The sequence below is a fragment of the Pelophylax lessonae genome (assembly GCF_965119305.1).
Source record: "Pelophylax lessonae genome assembly, chromosome: 11".
NCBI lineage: Eukaryota > Metazoa > Chordata > Amphibia > Anura > Ranidae > Pelophylax > Pelophylax lessonae.
This window is the reverse complement of record NC_138778.1, coordinates 179,682,584-179,698,510: the sequence shown is the minus strand read 5'-3', so window position 1 is coordinate 179,698,510 and position 15,927 is coordinate 179,682,584. Positions and strand designations below refer to the sequence as shown.

General features: G+C 41.2%; 1 protein-coding gene across 1 annotated transcript in view; it reads right to left on the bottom strand.

Annotated features, from left to right (window-relative positions):
* Nucleotides 1-15,927, bottom strand: part of LOC309566192 (integrin alpha-IIb-like) — a 98,354-nt gene that overhangs the window by 77,357 nt on the left and 5,070 nt on the right. Inside the window, exons 2-8 of the mRNA XM_082271278.1 lie at nucleotides 13,910-14,040; nucleotides 12,552-12,646; nucleotides 9,089-9,260; nucleotides 6,114-6,163; nucleotides 4,861-4,906; nucleotides 2,168-2,281; nucleotides 2,019-2,063 (exon numbers count right to left, since the gene is read on the bottom strand). Of these exons, the coding sequence (XP_082127404.1) occupies nucleotides 2,019-2,063; nucleotides 2,168-2,281; nucleotides 4,861-4,906; nucleotides 6,114-6,163; nucleotides 9,089-9,260; nucleotides 12,552-12,646; nucleotides 13,910-14,040 (653 nt within the window). The remainder of the gene's footprint in view (nucleotides 1-2,018; nucleotides 2,064-2,167; nucleotides 2,282-4,860; nucleotides 4,907-6,113; nucleotides 6,164-9,088; nucleotides 9,261-12,551; nucleotides 12,647-13,909; nucleotides 14,041-15,927) is intronic.

The window sequence follows — 15,927 nt, the reverse complement described above, 5'->3', positions numbered from 1 at the left end:
CCCCTCTCTTCCTCTGCACTACCAGTCTGCCTGATGGAAGACACAACCCCTCTCTTCCTCTGCACTACCAGTCTGCCTGATGGAAGACACAACCCCTCTCTTCCTCTGCACTACCAGTCTGCCTGATGGAAGACACAACCCCTCTCTTCCTCTGCACTACCAGTCTGCCTGATGGAAGACACAACCTCTCTCTTCCTCTGCACTACCAGTCTGCCTGATGGAAGACACAACCCCTCTCTTCCTCTGCACTACCAGTCTGCCTGATGGAAGACACAACCCCTCTCTTCCTCTGCACTACCGGTCTGCCTGATGGAAGGGTTTAGCCATTGACAGTAGGTTACTGTCCCGTTAGTTGGTCCCACCCCAGCAGGTATGAAGGCTCCTGCCTTCTATGAAAAGACCACCTATATGATATTCAAGATGGTGAAGAGCTGAATAGAGGATCTCCCCAGTGAAAAAGACATGTAGTAAAGCCCTCAGGATGTGTTCCTCTTCGGGGGTAGCAACATTTGTTACTGTACAGTGCCATAGCATCCCCAAATAATGGAACAAGTGGGTTAGTAGCCATATTTTTTAAACTTTGCCATAACTTGTACTTCTACCATGTTTATGGACTATACCTCAGTCAGGCGTTTATTGTACTGGTTAACTGTAAAATAACTTTTTGCGTTCAGTAATGAAATATAAAAAGCAAGATGCGTTTCACAAATGTGTTCAGGGAAGACAAATAGCATGTGAAGTGAGACTCTGTGAGACACAGTGCACAGCCAATACATGGGGAAAATTAACCTTAGCAGCCTGTACGGGTTAGGAGTTAGTGGTGGTTTAGTGGTAGAAGGTCGATCAGAGGAGGTGGCCGGGAAGGTTCCTCATGGGTGCACGCACCCATCATCTGGGCCTCCAATGGGCCTCAGGTGTTGGACGTCATTCTCTATGTAGTAAACCTGTAACCACTGAGCAGTCGAGGCCTTGGGAATAAAGTGCATTTCGGACTCCTGATCAGATATAGGGCCAATGTAGCATGGAGTGTGTAAGGTACCAACGGCAGAGTTGTATAAAGTATTCAAAACCCATACTTGAGTAAAAGTACAAGTGCTCAATCAAAAAGTGACTTGAGTAGAAGTACTAAAGTATTCAACATTTTTTGTACTTAAGTATTGCAAGTAGTTTTTAAAAAAAATTTGCTACTCAAGTACTGAAAGTAAAAGTACAAGTACTGTGTTATGTAGTTATTAAAGAAAGAAGTCAAAAGTTTATTAAAGTTAAAGTTATTAAAGTTAAAGTTATTAAAGAAAGAAGTCAAAAGAAGTCAAAAGTCAAAAGTACACATGACATTACAGTATACACATTTTTTTGAGCTTCATGAAACCTGCCATCTACTGTTCTGGCAGTGGTAATTTTTATAATAGTAACGAGTAACTATGCAGCACAAAAAAAATATATCAGAGTAGAAGTATTGAAATCATCGAAAAAATGTAGTGAAGTAAAAGTGGAAGTAGGAGAAAAAAATTCTACTCTAGGAAAGTACAGATACCGCATTTCGGTACTTAAGTACAGTAGTGAAGTAGTTCTACTTAGTTACTATACATCTCTGCCAACGGGGTGTAGTTGGAGCCTTGGCAAAGCTGCACCGAGGTTCCCTGTCTGGAAACTGGCTTGAAGGCCTGGATTCTAGGTAGCCCTTTACCACTCTTTTATACTAATATAAAAAATTGAAGTGGAAAGGCAGGAAGTGTGGGGAAAAAACAGCTTTTAAGCCTTGTGGAACACAAAAGAGCTTTGTGTTCATTGTCGGAATCTACCATAGGTCTTTGCAAGAGGTATGACAAACCAGCAGGTGAATCAACCTACTAATGCCTATTCAGAAAAGAAATGTCAAGTTATGTTTGTTGTGAAAAGAATAATGAAGTCCCTTCTGACGCCAGCATTGTCAGGCTGATTTATGGGTCCCAGGATCATGGTCCAATGTACTGTAAAGGCTGATTTCAGCATGCAAAAATCATGTTTCCATACTGCACCTGGAATACCATCCTCTGTAAATTCACCATAAGCTACTGCAAAACCTGAAAGAGGAAGACAATCCAGATCACTCTGGAGGCTTCTACCTTTTGTATTTTAGTACATGATTCCTACATTTCTGGTCATAGAAGACGTTATCTTTATGTACCTTTATACGAGTCATTCACAAATATTTCTCTTGATATACGCAAGCTGGGATACTTCTGTATTATGGAGTCTGATGTTTGTGGGATGTTTGAGAGAGGTATTGCTGCATATAGTCCTAGAGGATGGGATAAAACAAATTAAGAACCAGAGGCAAGTGCTGGTCATGGAAACTAAACATGAACATCAGGCAAACTGGTAAAAACACGGTTGAAACACATATATGTTTGCTGTTTACCCACCAAATGATTCATAATTCTGTTCAGCAAGTCTTGTGATTCACACACATGGCATAGACATAGGTATTTGCCAGGCAGGTGACACTCTTTTTTTTCCTGCTTTACTTATGCCTCTCTTACAGATGCCTTTTTTACCTCTCTCCAATTAACTGGTAGGTGATCTAGGAAGCAGTAAAGCTAAAGCAATAAGTATTGGAGTGATCTCCTTGGCTGTGCTGCCTGGCAGAGGTTTTACAACACTGACTGCACAGAATTGCAGATCGTTTGGAAAGTAAAACAACAAACATGTGTTTCAACTATGCATAGAGCTGTTTTTCACATTACTTTTAGTAAGTGCATAATTTAAACAGCTATAAAAACAAGACTTTCAATATGGTCCTTCTATCCTACTTAACCACTTTACGACCGGAGGATTTTGCTGTCTTACGTCTGGGCCACTTTTTGCGATTCGGCACTGTGCGACTTTAACTGACAATTGCGCGGTCATGCAACGCCGGACCCAAATGAAATTTATGTCCTTTTTTTCCCCATAAACAGAGTTTTCTTTTGGTGGTATTTGATCACTTGTGCAATTTTTACTTTTTGCGCTATAAACAAAAAAAGAGCAACAATTTTGAAAAAATAACAATATTTTTCACATTTTTTTATATGAAATTCCACCCAAAAAAATGTAAAAATCAAAATTTTTATCATTTTAGGCCAATTTGTTTTCTGCTACATATTTTTGGTAAAAAAAATCGCAATAAGCGTATTTTGATTGGTTTGCGCAAAAGTTATTGCGTTTACTAACAAAGGGAAAGATTTCTGTCGTTTTTGGTGTTTTTTTTTTTAACGAGTAATGGCGGCGATCTGCGATTTTTTTTGCGGGACTGCGACATTGCGGCGGACAGATCGGACCCTTGACTGACATTTTTGACACTTTTGGGGGTACCAGTGACAATACTACAGTAATCAGTGCTATAAATATGCACTGTTACTGTAAAAATAACACTGGCAGGGAAGGGGTTAATTTTATTGGAGAGGGAGGGGTTAATGTATGCCTGGTGCTTACTGACGTGTGTGGGGGGAGGTGACTGAGTGACACAGGGACAGATCGCAGGTTCAGCTATGCTGAACCCTGCAATCTGACCCTGCCTGTCACTTAGGAGATCCGCCTGCTTTGTTTACACAAGCGGGCGGATCTCCACACTCCATTCCCCAACGATCGGGGAAGAGCGGCGGTGATCACCGCCTCTCCTCCCCTGGCCCGACTCCCGCTGTGACTGAATACAGCGAGAGCGAGCCTCCGGCGGCGCGCGCGCTCCGCCGAGAGAGGGGAATGTCTGGCGACGTAGGCCAGACGTTATCGAGCCACTTTGCCGCAGTAGAGCTCTAGTGAGCAGCGGTAAAGTGGTTAATTATTTCTTTGTTGTATTGCACTGCATCAGGTTACTATAATTCTGTAGTATGCTGACATCTAGTGGCGATTTTGGCCACTACAGCTTGTGTACTTATGTGAATTGGTATCTTCCTTCGCCCTTCCCTCCTATTTCGTGCCAGGTCATTCAAATGGTTCTAAAGCCTTAAGGTTTTTCACCTTAATGCATTCTATGCATTAGGGTGAAAAATCTTGTGCTGCAGCTCCCCTCCAGACCCCCCCCCCTTTTTCTTACCTGAGCCCAATCTGATGCAGTGATGTGCACGAGCGCAGAGGCTCCTGCCGCTTGCTCTTTCCTCATTGAACAGATTGATAGCAGCAAAAGCCAATGTCAATAAAATCCTGTGCCATGGGAGTGGGGCAGAGTCCAGCTGTTTGTGTCAATGGACGCAGCAGCGGGGCTCAGGAGCATGCACACACAGGTGCCCTCATGGAAAGCAGGTTTGTGTGGGGGCAACCGACAAAGAAGAGGGGCCTGGAGCGCCGGTGGGGACCCCAGAAAAAAAGCATTGCACAGAGCAGGTAAGTATAGATATGTTTGTTATTTTAATACAAAAAAAAAAAAAAAGAGCTTTAGAACCACTTTCAGTCCTAGAGATTAAAGAAACCTTCCCTGTTTCTTCCATGTTCCTCCAGACAGTTTTGGTACTTCACAGAGATAGGCCTTAGGAAAAGTGTTGTCTTCTTACACTTCAAATGACTGGAAAAACATTGCAATTAGCTAAAGTAAAATTGTGTTGGATTCAACTTCTGTGTCTTATTGAAGAGTTAAGCTGCCTGTGGATGGTGTCAAGTCAGCAGGTGACAGACTGGGTCTAAGGTGGTAGGGCCTAAAGCACCATTTGAAACAGAACAATGCTGCTAAGTACTTACTTTTATAATGTCAATATACTCTGCACATCCAGGAAAGTCAAAGAAAACAAATAAAAATACTTTAAATACATGGTACATACACAAAGCTTTTTATTTCTCCTCTAGACTACCAGAGACCAACAAGAATAATAAAACTCATTCAGCCATATTCTCTTGCAGAATACCCACCTTCAAAATAGTAGCCTCCAGGCGCTCCTGCTAGTAGTACACCCTCCTATAAAAGAAATATGGATATATTAAAAAAATTGATTCTTATATTCAAGTGAAATTTTAATGGTTTTTGGTCCACTTCATTTTTTTCTTTTCTTTTGTAACTTATCAAACTGATGGTTTAACAGCTGAATGGCTCCCAATGCTAGTTAGATCCAATAGTACTTTAAACTGTCCCAAAACAGGGGAAATAAAAGTTATACTGGAAAACAGGAAATGGTGCCCCCTGCTGCATGTTAACCAAAGATTTCCAGAAAAACAATCTGAATTCCAGATATTTAGGTTGTCTTTTTTTGTTTGCTCAAAAATTCATAAAACTCCCCTATGTGTTTTTGGGGTCTTAGCATGTAGGCAGGTGCAATCTACTTTCGCCACTGCAGGTGGCGCTCACCTGCAGCGCCATTGCAAGGGCAGAGGAAGTCAAGTGGAACATGGTTTCTCTGTGGTTTCCTGAGTCACTGGGGAAGCTACCCAATTGGATGCTGCCATCCCATGTGACTCTAGCAGCCATCTTGGGTAAGGCAGAGCCTATTTAAGGGTCTGATTCCATTTCGCGTGTGGGTAGCGTAGGAACCCATCTGACAGGGTCAGTGATTAGCGGCAGGGAGAGGTTCCAGACAAGTAGGGACAGGATAGGGGTACGCCATCCTTCCTGGAAACCTCCCCATCCTTGAGGCAAAAGCTGTCAGCACATCTGAGACCTGCTCTGTTACATGTTGCTGTTAGTGTTCCCAGTTGAGTGCCTTCCTGCCGGAGTTGTGAATTACTGGATTCTGCAGTAATACAGGCTCTGTTCCCTGCAACTGGACCACGCTGCACCTCCCCCAAGCATGCAAACTTTTTAAGGGTTTATTAGTCTGGAAACCTGCAAAGAACTACTTGGTGGAAACAATTTGTTTTTATGTCTGCATGAACATCTCATAAAAGCAATTATTAGTGCAGTCCGATGGTTGGTATTGTAGTAGGACATAGAGGGCTCCAACCAAAACACTGCTCTCATCACGCATTGGCATGTTTTATGAATTTTGGAACAAATAAAAGGAAGCATTTATAAACAGCTTCTGGCCAGATTGTGTACATTTGACGTTCCTCTGCTCAGATCTACCCAGACCCTCCACCAGTAAGGTCACATCTTCTTTGGGAGCCTTGATTGAAGGGCCAAAAACCTTCAACCACCTCCAATCCCAATCTGATCCTTGTCATAAATTCACCTTGCTTATATCTGCACTGAATCCAATCTCACAGAACCGGTTATCTTGTGCTGAAAAATAAATGAGATACAGTTAGACAATGTTTATCTTAGGTCCTGGTTACTCGCTCAATAACAACATTTCCTGAATTATGTACCTACAAGAGAGTTTGTGGGAAATTTGAGCTCCACTGCTGCCAATTGTATTGTAATAGAGACATATTGTCCTAGCAGTTTGCAGAACAATATGGGTAGTGTTAGTAATGTGATGATGTCATTGTCTTATTTTTTTTCTTCAATATTTTTATTGTTTTTCGCATAAATGTACAAGTACAATCAGAGTTGTATAAAGTACTCGAAACCCATACTTGAGTAAAAGTCCAAGTGCTCGATCAAAAGGTGACTTGAGTAGAAGTGGAAGTGCTCGATCAAAAAGAGTCCTGAACGCTATGAAGATGACATTTTCCTATATCCACTGCTTCTGAAGGCTGATGAACAACTGAACTGCACCTATGCTGATCTCAACTATTTGCAGGTCAGGAGCGTAATGCCCACTTCATAAAACTAAAGGGTGGTATTATAGCAGAGTTGTATAAAGTACTCGAAACCCATACTTGAGTAAAAGTACAAGTGCTCGATCAAAAAGTGACTTGAGTAGAAGTGGAAGTGCTCGATCAAAAAGTGACTTGAGTAGAAGTACTAAAGTATTCAACATTTTTTGTACTTAAGTATTGCAAGTAGTTTTTTTAAAAAATTTTGCTACTCAAGTACTGAAAGTAAAAGTACCAGTAGTTTTGAAAAAAAATTGCTACTCAAGTACTGAAAGTAAAAGTACAAGTACTGTGTTATGTAGTTATTAAAGAAAGAAGTCAAAAGTTTGAACATCATATTGTTTTTTAATATTTCAAATGCAGCTTTTATTTATACATACAGTAGCATTTATTTTCGTATGCGCTGATAATACACATGTTTTGAGCTTCATGAAACCTGCCATCTACTGTTCTGGCAGTGGTAATTTTTATAATAGTAACGAGTAACTATGCAGCACAAAAAAAAATATCGGAGTAGAAGTATTGAAATCATCGAAAAAATGTAGTGAAGTAAAAGTGGAAGTAGGAGAAAAAAATTCTACTCTAGGAAAGTACAGATACCGCCTTTCGGTACTTAAGTACAGTAGTGAAGTAGTTCTACTTAGTTACTATACATCTCTGAGTACGATAAGGAACTTCAGGAAGGATCACTGGAAACATAAAAGATTACATCCATGGTCACTGTAGTGTACAGTAACAGGTAGTATAATGTCAAAAGGTGGCTCAACAGCTTAAAAATACCCATACAAAAAGCATCTGTAGACAATTAAGTTCAGTGTTGTAACAGACTATAATGGTTGTGCTATCTTTAAGGGCAAAAGGTTGAGGCCTGGCGCCAGTAGTAGTTATGTCAATGAGCACTATGTTTTATGGCAATAGAAAGAAAAAAAGAAGTGGAGAAGGAGAAAATGGACAGAGCAGGGGTAGGTGGGAAAGAGAGGAGGGGGAGGGGAGGTAATAGGAGGGCATCTGCATAATTGTTTTTTTTTTTAAGTTATAGTGTACAGGGGAAGTTTGCTGATATACAGTTTTCATGTGCATAGCCATTAGATTTGTTTTATTTATTTTTTTTTGGGCGTTTGCAGGTCAAACTGATGGAAGATGGTTTGTGATCATTTGCTATGGGTTACTGTACTTTACATTGATTTGTGTTTATATGGCCTTTTTGGCACATTTTGAAAGTGTTTACTATTGCACTCTGTCCTAGTCCTTGAGTACTAGTAATCCAATGACATATCATAGTAGGTACCATTGCCCTACCACCTGGAAATTTAGTGATCTACCAACATCACATGGAAGGTACCATTGCCCTGCCACCTAGAATACTAGTGATCTAATTACATTACATGGAAGGAACTGTTGCCCTGCCACCTGGAATACTAATGATCTAATAACATCACATGGAAGGTACTATTGCCCTGCCACCTGGAAAACTAGTGATCTACAGTAATGACATCACATGGAAGGTACCATTGCTCTGCCACTTAGAATACTGGTGATCTAATGACATCACATAGAAGGAATTATTGCCCTGCCACCTGGAATACTAATGATCTAAATGCTTCACATGGAAGGTACCATTGCCCTGCCACCTAGAATACTAGTGATCTAATTACATTACATGGAAGGAACTGTTGCCCTGCCACCTATAAATTCTAATGACCTAATTGACATCACAGGGAAGGTACTATTGCCCTGCCACCTGGAAAACTAGTGATCTACAGTAATGACATCACATGGAAGGTACCATTGCCCTGCCACCTGGAATACTAGTGATCTAACGACATCACATGGAAAGTACCATTGCCCTGACACCTGGAATACTAGTGATCTAATGACAGCACATGGAGGGTACCATTGCCCTGCCACCTGGGATATTAGTGGTCTAACGACATCACATGAAGGTTACCATTGCCCTGCCACCTGGAATACTAGTGATCTAATGACATCACATGGAGTGTACCATTGCCCTGCTACTGTACCTGGACTACCAGTGATCTAATTACATCGCATAGAGCGTACGATTGCCCTGCCACCTATGCTAGTCATCTAATGGCCTCACATGGAGAGTATTATCGCCCTGCCATCTATAATGCTAGTGATTTAATAACATCACATGAAGTCTACCAATGGCCCAATTCCTTAACTAAAAGTGATCTATTGACATCACATGGAATATAACATTGCTCCACATTTTTGACTACTAGAGAGATCTAATGATATTACATGGAATGTACTCTTGCCCCACAACCTGGACTACTAGTGATCTAATAACATTACATGGAGTTTACCATGTCCCTGTCTCCTGGACTACTGGTGATTTAATGACGTCACATGAAATGTACCATTGATCCTGCCTCTTGTGCTATTAGTCATCTAAAGACTTTACATGGAGTGACATACAGACCTGAGTCCTCAAATAAGTGATATCTTTCTGTCTTAGTGTCACGGCAAGGAGCAAATTCTTGGAAGTTCTTTAGGTTGCCAGTGAAGTAACAGGCCCCAGTGGGTGTTTTTCCTGATTCATCTGAAGTATCATCTCGGTTCACAAAGTTATAACGCTGGAATGGAGCACAGGCCTGGGGGTGATGCCAAAGTTTAAGACATTATTAGTCACAGAAAGAAAAAAAAACACTGGGTTTAATAACAATAAAGTGCAATTCCACCGAAACTTGGTATATATCTAAACAGTTCATGTTATGGTTTAGCATCTAGATTTGAAATAGTAAAAACATTTTATATCATATAAATCAATATCATAAATTGATTTGTATGTAGCCACGTTTACTAGTGGTTACAGACATTTTCCCTGTTTGAAAGCTTTGCTCCTTACCCGTGATACAAGGGGTATAGATTAATTACCTGCAATGCTGAGCTATAATGACCATTTTGGGAAAACCAATGAACAATATTCGGCTTTGGAGTGTCTTCAACTCTGGAGGCAGCCATTTTGAGTGAGCTGATTCCCATATCCATCACCCAGGATCACAGAGAGGATGAGGAAATTAAGCTTCTGTTGATTCTGGGAAGGACAGAGCCTGCTGGGAGCAACTATGACTTGTGGGGAAAGTAGTCCCCAGGGAGATAGAGCCTGCATTACAGATTGGCTCTGGGATTACATATCCCGGCATTACCAGAGCTCTATGGGGAGAAAAAGTAAGGACTGTTCCAGGACTCAGTAGCAGAGAGGATATGGTGGAACAAACACATTGTGTAAAAGGCTAATGTTTGGTCAGTTTGCCACAATGATGGGGGACACAGACAGGGCCGGATTAAGAGCATCGTGGGCTTGGTGCTGAGGATTTTGAAGGGCCTTAAGGGCCGTGCCTTGGCATGCACCCAGAGGAGGAAGGGTGCAGCCATGCATGCCTAATTCAACATGGGATGCTGTCTCTGAAGCCCATAAACACATCCATGCATCGGCAACTGTCCCTCCTTGTCCGGCCTTCGCGCTGTGTGGGGAGGTTCTGAGGGTGCTGCCTGGGGAAGCGAGCATAGAAGCCAGACTTCTGTGTTTACAAGTGACAGAAGAGCGGTAACAGTGAATATGGCCAACCCGGGGCCTATATTAAGGTAGGGGCCTGGAGCTGCAGCTCCAATAGCCCCTATGTTAATCTGGCCCTGGACACAGAGAGGCTGAGTAGTGGACATCTTCTGGTTTGTGGGAATGCCACTGTTGAACCTGGTGTCACTCCCTGAACATAAGGAGGATATCACTTCAGCTGACACCATTGAGCCTCAGATAGAGAGAGCAGGAGGAGCCAAGTCAACACTATAGCAGCTAGTGAGAGGCCTCTGGCCATACCCTCCCACACCTTACTTAAAGGAACAGTATTGGGGTACAGCTCTGGCAGCTATTTGTCCTGGTGACCATTATAAGGGTAAGTGAAAGAAAATACTACATTTTGAGTAATCACATGAAAAAGAATAGAGGGGAAATCTTCTAATGGGGACTCCAGCTGATGGCAACTCTGGTGACTACCAGGGATTACCATACATTGGTGGGATTTTCTCTCACTTCCTGTTGTGTTTAGGGGACAGTACGGGAAATCCCATCAATGAAACACAGATGGCAAAATAATGTGACAGGGATTATATTTCTCCCTTACTCTATCCAGAACAGAAAAGGTTTTGCCTTATAAATTACCTATTTGCACAATGGTTAAATTGTACCCCTACTATGCACCTAGGGGTCTTTGGCTCAACTCCAACAAAGGGTTTAATTTGTACCAACAATGTTTGAATTTGCTGTGCTTGTGTGGTTCCCTCTGGTTCATAGAATGATTGGTTTCTGGCAAAGATTGCTCTTGAGTTAAATCTTGTTTTCAATCTTATTTTATTAGTATAGTTTATACAAGTATACAGAGAAGAAGAAAGAAAAAAAAAAAGTTCCCCCCAAAAGCCCTCTTGCCTATTATCAATTCTCTTAGTACACAACATTTTATTGTCAAAGTGTAACTACCGAACATTCAGTGTTAGATGAATACTTTAATAAATTTAAAAAAAAAGGGAATGATTAAGTTTACTAAACCTTTATATATTTTTTAGTAAGACTAACTCATATCTATAATATAATTCAGGAACTTCCTGACCTTGTACTCCTCTAAATAGAACACCTAATCCAGGCTTACATAATCATTCCATCAAAGTACTTAATTCGTGTAGGTTCCCTCTTTTTCTTTCCCTCTTTCTCTTTTCCCATTTTTCTTTTTCCCCTCCAACTAATTTTGAAGGAAGAGGGTCAAGGAAGGGAGAAGGTTAAGGAGGAGAAAGAGAAAGGAGAAAAAAAAAATTATATAAATAAAATAATAACAAAAGTGGCGTACCAAAAATATGCAAAGAAGTTTGTGTTACATATTAAATACGTACTAAATATGTACTCCGCTATGATCCTTGTTCATCCTCAAGGGGTGTATCAGAAACCCAATCGACAAACTCTGCTGAGTTTCGAAACTCCAGCCAAGAGGACCAAGTATTCTGATAATGTTCCAAATCACCAAGTTCTTGTGCAAGAAGTCGTTCCAGAGCTTTAATTTTATCTACCTCCATTGCCCACTCCACTAATGATGGCATTTGTATTTGTTTCCAACATCTTAGGATCACATTTCTCATAGCTGCCACTAAGTGGCGTGGAATATCTGATTTAGCCGCCTTAATAGACCCCGGCATAATCGATAACAAAGCTATCTCAGGGGAAGGAATCACTGTAGTTTATGTCAGTCTGCTATACAGAGCAAAAACCTTTTCCCATAATTTCCGGACTTGGGGGCAATGCCACCATATATGTGACATTGTGCCCCTCTCCGAAGAGCATCTCCAGCATACATCAGATAATGTGGAATCTATATATCTAATAGTAGCTGGGCAACAATACCATCTGGTCAATAATTTAAACCCCTTTTTTTGAATCCTAGTATCTACGGATAATCCATGGGTTAAAACATAACTCTTGTGCCAGTCCAACGAGGAAATAGTATGCCCATGAGTTAAATCTTGAGATCTTTCATTAAAGATCTATGTTTTCTGTAAAACAATGCTGAATACATTTTTGTCATCTAAATATGAAAAATTTGAAACAGCTGGTTGATTAAGGTAAGGATAGTCATGCCTGGTTATTAGCAAAACCCCTGCCCATCTTTTGGAGAACTAATCGACCACCGGTGGTTTTGTGTTTGGTCCATTGCTATTGCTTCCCATGAGAATAAACCTGCGTCTGGTTCCTCTCTTTCCATCACATGTATTCCCTAGAACAAGGTAATCCCACCATCTATGTTAATAAAATGACTGTATGAACAACAGATTGCTGAATGAAACATCCACTTGCCATTTAAAATCTTTGGCCAGCTTAATAGACTTAAAATAACACCTACCACAATGCTGGTGTTCCATGCTCTAACAGTTGCTCCAAGCCATTGATCAGACCTATCAATGCTCATTCTCCCATCTTCAGTTTCTGCCTGGTCACCTATAAAAAAAACACTTGATAGACTATTATTTGTTTTAGCCTTGTGACACATGGTTTTATATATCAAAACTGAGTAAAAAGTAAAGTTGGCAATGAGATTCTTGTGGACATTTGCTAATTCATATCAGTGACATGACAGGCTTTTATTGGCAGCTAGAATCTAGTTTTCTAAAGTTGCTTCATGAACTAAACCTCCCACATTTGTATTAAAGTAGTTAGCACCTTTAAAACTTTTATAAAATTTCCAAATTTTCCCAGTATTTTGTAGTTGCCGCTTGGTGTTGAGTGGCACATGCAGTCTACTTTTACTGTAGGTAGCACTTGTCTGCAGTGACATGAACATGGTTCCTCTATGATTTCCTGGGTCACTGGGGAAGTTATCTGATTGGATGCCTCTGCCCCATGTGATTCTGGTGGCCATCTTGGGTAAAGCAGAGACTATTTTTGGCCCTGTCCTCCAGGCTTGGCACGCATTTGCGAGTGGGTAACATAGGGACAGGTACCCTGTTTGTCAGGGACAGTACTAGTAGCAGGGAAAGGTTTCTAATGAGGAGGGAAAGCATAGGCCGCATTCTGCCCCTCCTAAACAGTGCTGTCGGCTTGGATAAAACCTGCTCTCTATACGCTGTTGGCGTTCGTGAGTGTCCCCAGTTGGGCTGCCTTCCCACTGGGTTTATTGTGAACTCTTTGCCTTATTTCAATATGAGTTCTTCAAATTCCACTTGATCTGTGTGTGTTATTGTCGCTGCCCCACGCTACACCCACCTACACGCAGCTTACTGTTCCACAATAAACTCTGTGGCAGTGCCCGTGTTCAAATTCCTATTCAAACTATTAAAAAGAACAAATAGAGGGGTTAAATAATACTAATACATTCTGGAATCTGCAGTTTTGCTCTATTGTTGCTATTACAAGGGCAGTGCCTCATTTTACTTGACAATTTACAGAATCTATCAGGGATGCACGAAGTTGACTTTGTAATGGCTGCAGAAGGTAGGTTTGGATGAAAACGGTGGTCAGGAGATCTCAGCACTGGGCAGAGCTGTCCTAATAACATCATTGGACCTTGGGCAAAATAATGTACTGGGGACCCTACCAGGGAGAGGGTGACCGCTCCCTGGTGGCAGCTTTGGCATCAGTAAAAAGTGGGTGTGGCTAAATTATGCTAAATATTACCACTGGGGTGTATTCAAGAGATAGAATAGGTTAGTATGTGCTTCAGCATGCCAGCAAACATGCAAATCTGCAATATCAGCTTGTCACCTGTTTGATTAAAGGGTATCATGGAGCAATTGGTGACCTCTGACCCCCATGGACACAAGAATATGCCTCCAGTATTACGGACATCTTCTTCTGTTGAGTTCAGCCTGGGAGCCCCAACAATAATGTTCATCCTAAAATAAAAATTACCAGGGTGTATAATCCATGCTGTGCAATGTAATTATTTAGACTGTATAGGTACAAGTTAACCATCTGATCGTAAGATTTTATCCCCTTTATGACTATAGCATTTTTTGCTATTTAGCACTTTACTAATTTAACTGGAAATTGCTTGGTCATGCAACACTGTACGTGAATACAATTCATATAATTTATTTCACACAAATAGAGCTTTCTTTTGGTGGTATCACCAATGTTATTTTTTTTTACTTTTTATTACATAAACGAAGACCGAAAATTTTGAAAAAAAAAACTGATATTTTCTACTTTCTGTACTAATTTAACTGGCAATTGCTTGGTCATGCAACACTGTATGCGAATACAATTCATATAATTTATTTCACACAAATAGAGCTTTCTTTTAGTGGGATCACCAATGTTTTTTTTTTGTTTTTTTTACTTATTATATAAACGAAGACCGAAAAAAAAAAACTGATATTTTCTACTTTCTGTAAAAAAAAATATCCAATAAAATCTAAATTCTTCATAAATTTAGGCCAAATGCATTTTGCTACATATCTTTGGTAAAAACCAAACTGCGTTTTTGGGGGACACTAGTATAGCTCTAATCAATCAAGATACTGATCCGTACAAACACTATACTAATAATGGCGGTGATTAACAACTTACAGTGTGGCTGTGATAGTATGGGGGGCAATCTGGTTCTAAAAGACACTGGCTGGGAGGGACACTAACTGATGAGCTGACACTGACAATGCTAGTGACACTTATAAAGTGATTAGTGATAATATTGTACACTATACTAATGACACTGGCTGGGAAGGGGTTAACATTAAGGGGCAATTAAGAGGTTAATAGCCGTACGTTGTGGTGCCTGGCTGTGCCATTCTTTTGTAAGTGAAGCTGGAATAGTTAGATACAGTAGATGCTGCCCCGGATGGGAGGGTAAGAGTTAATGCCTTTCCCAGTTCTTTGCTTCTTGGCAGGTTATCTTTGGGTCCAACACAACTGGTCCTGTGAGATATAAAAAGGATCGCCGTCCAGAACTGAGGGTCTATCAGGGCGGAAGCCACTCTTCGTAAGGGCTCCCAGGCGCGTTTGGGGGCCGCTCTGAGTGAGAACTCCCAGGGGCTTTTGGAGGGTTCCAAAAGCCTCCCAGCTAGAAGAATGCCACCATGTAAAGCCATCTGAACTGAAAGGGTTTGTCCTAAAAACACCAGCACTGGGGACTGCCTCCAAAGGACTTTAGGTTTACATGGACGACACCTTTGCAGGTGTCCTGGGGCAGCACAGGTCTGTAGTTTGGATTAGGGAAATTGGGACAAATTATGCTGTTGAACTTTGGATTCTCTAAATGTATTTTTGCACTTTTCCAAGTAAAGTTTTGACACTTTTCTCGCCTGGTCTGAACTTACTGAAAGGGGTGTGGTGCAAGTAACCGGCACACAAGGTCTACAGAGTGGGTCTTTGACACATTGGGGTATGAAGACACTGGTATGAAGTTAGACTGGTGTGGAGACATACGTGGCTGCCAAGAGTAACAGAAGTTTAATAGCAGCCTATTGGTAGCATGTACCTGTTATAGATGGAATGGCTTCTAGCAGCGAGAGAAATGTTGTCTGTCTCCTGCGGCTTCGTGAGTGGATTCCCCATCTTCGGGCCCCCATCTTGTTCAGAGGTACGGTGGTTTAAGGTTCAAATCAAGTGCACAGGTGGAGCCCGCAAAGGGAGCATAATAGGGCCCAATCTGCTACCGATAAATGGTGGTGGAAAACACTGGACAGGTTGATGTTGACAGAGCTCAGCATGTCCCTTCTAATTGCAAGTTACAGTGAAGGTGTGCATTGTTATGGGGACCCAAGAGTCAACTGGAGATCTGT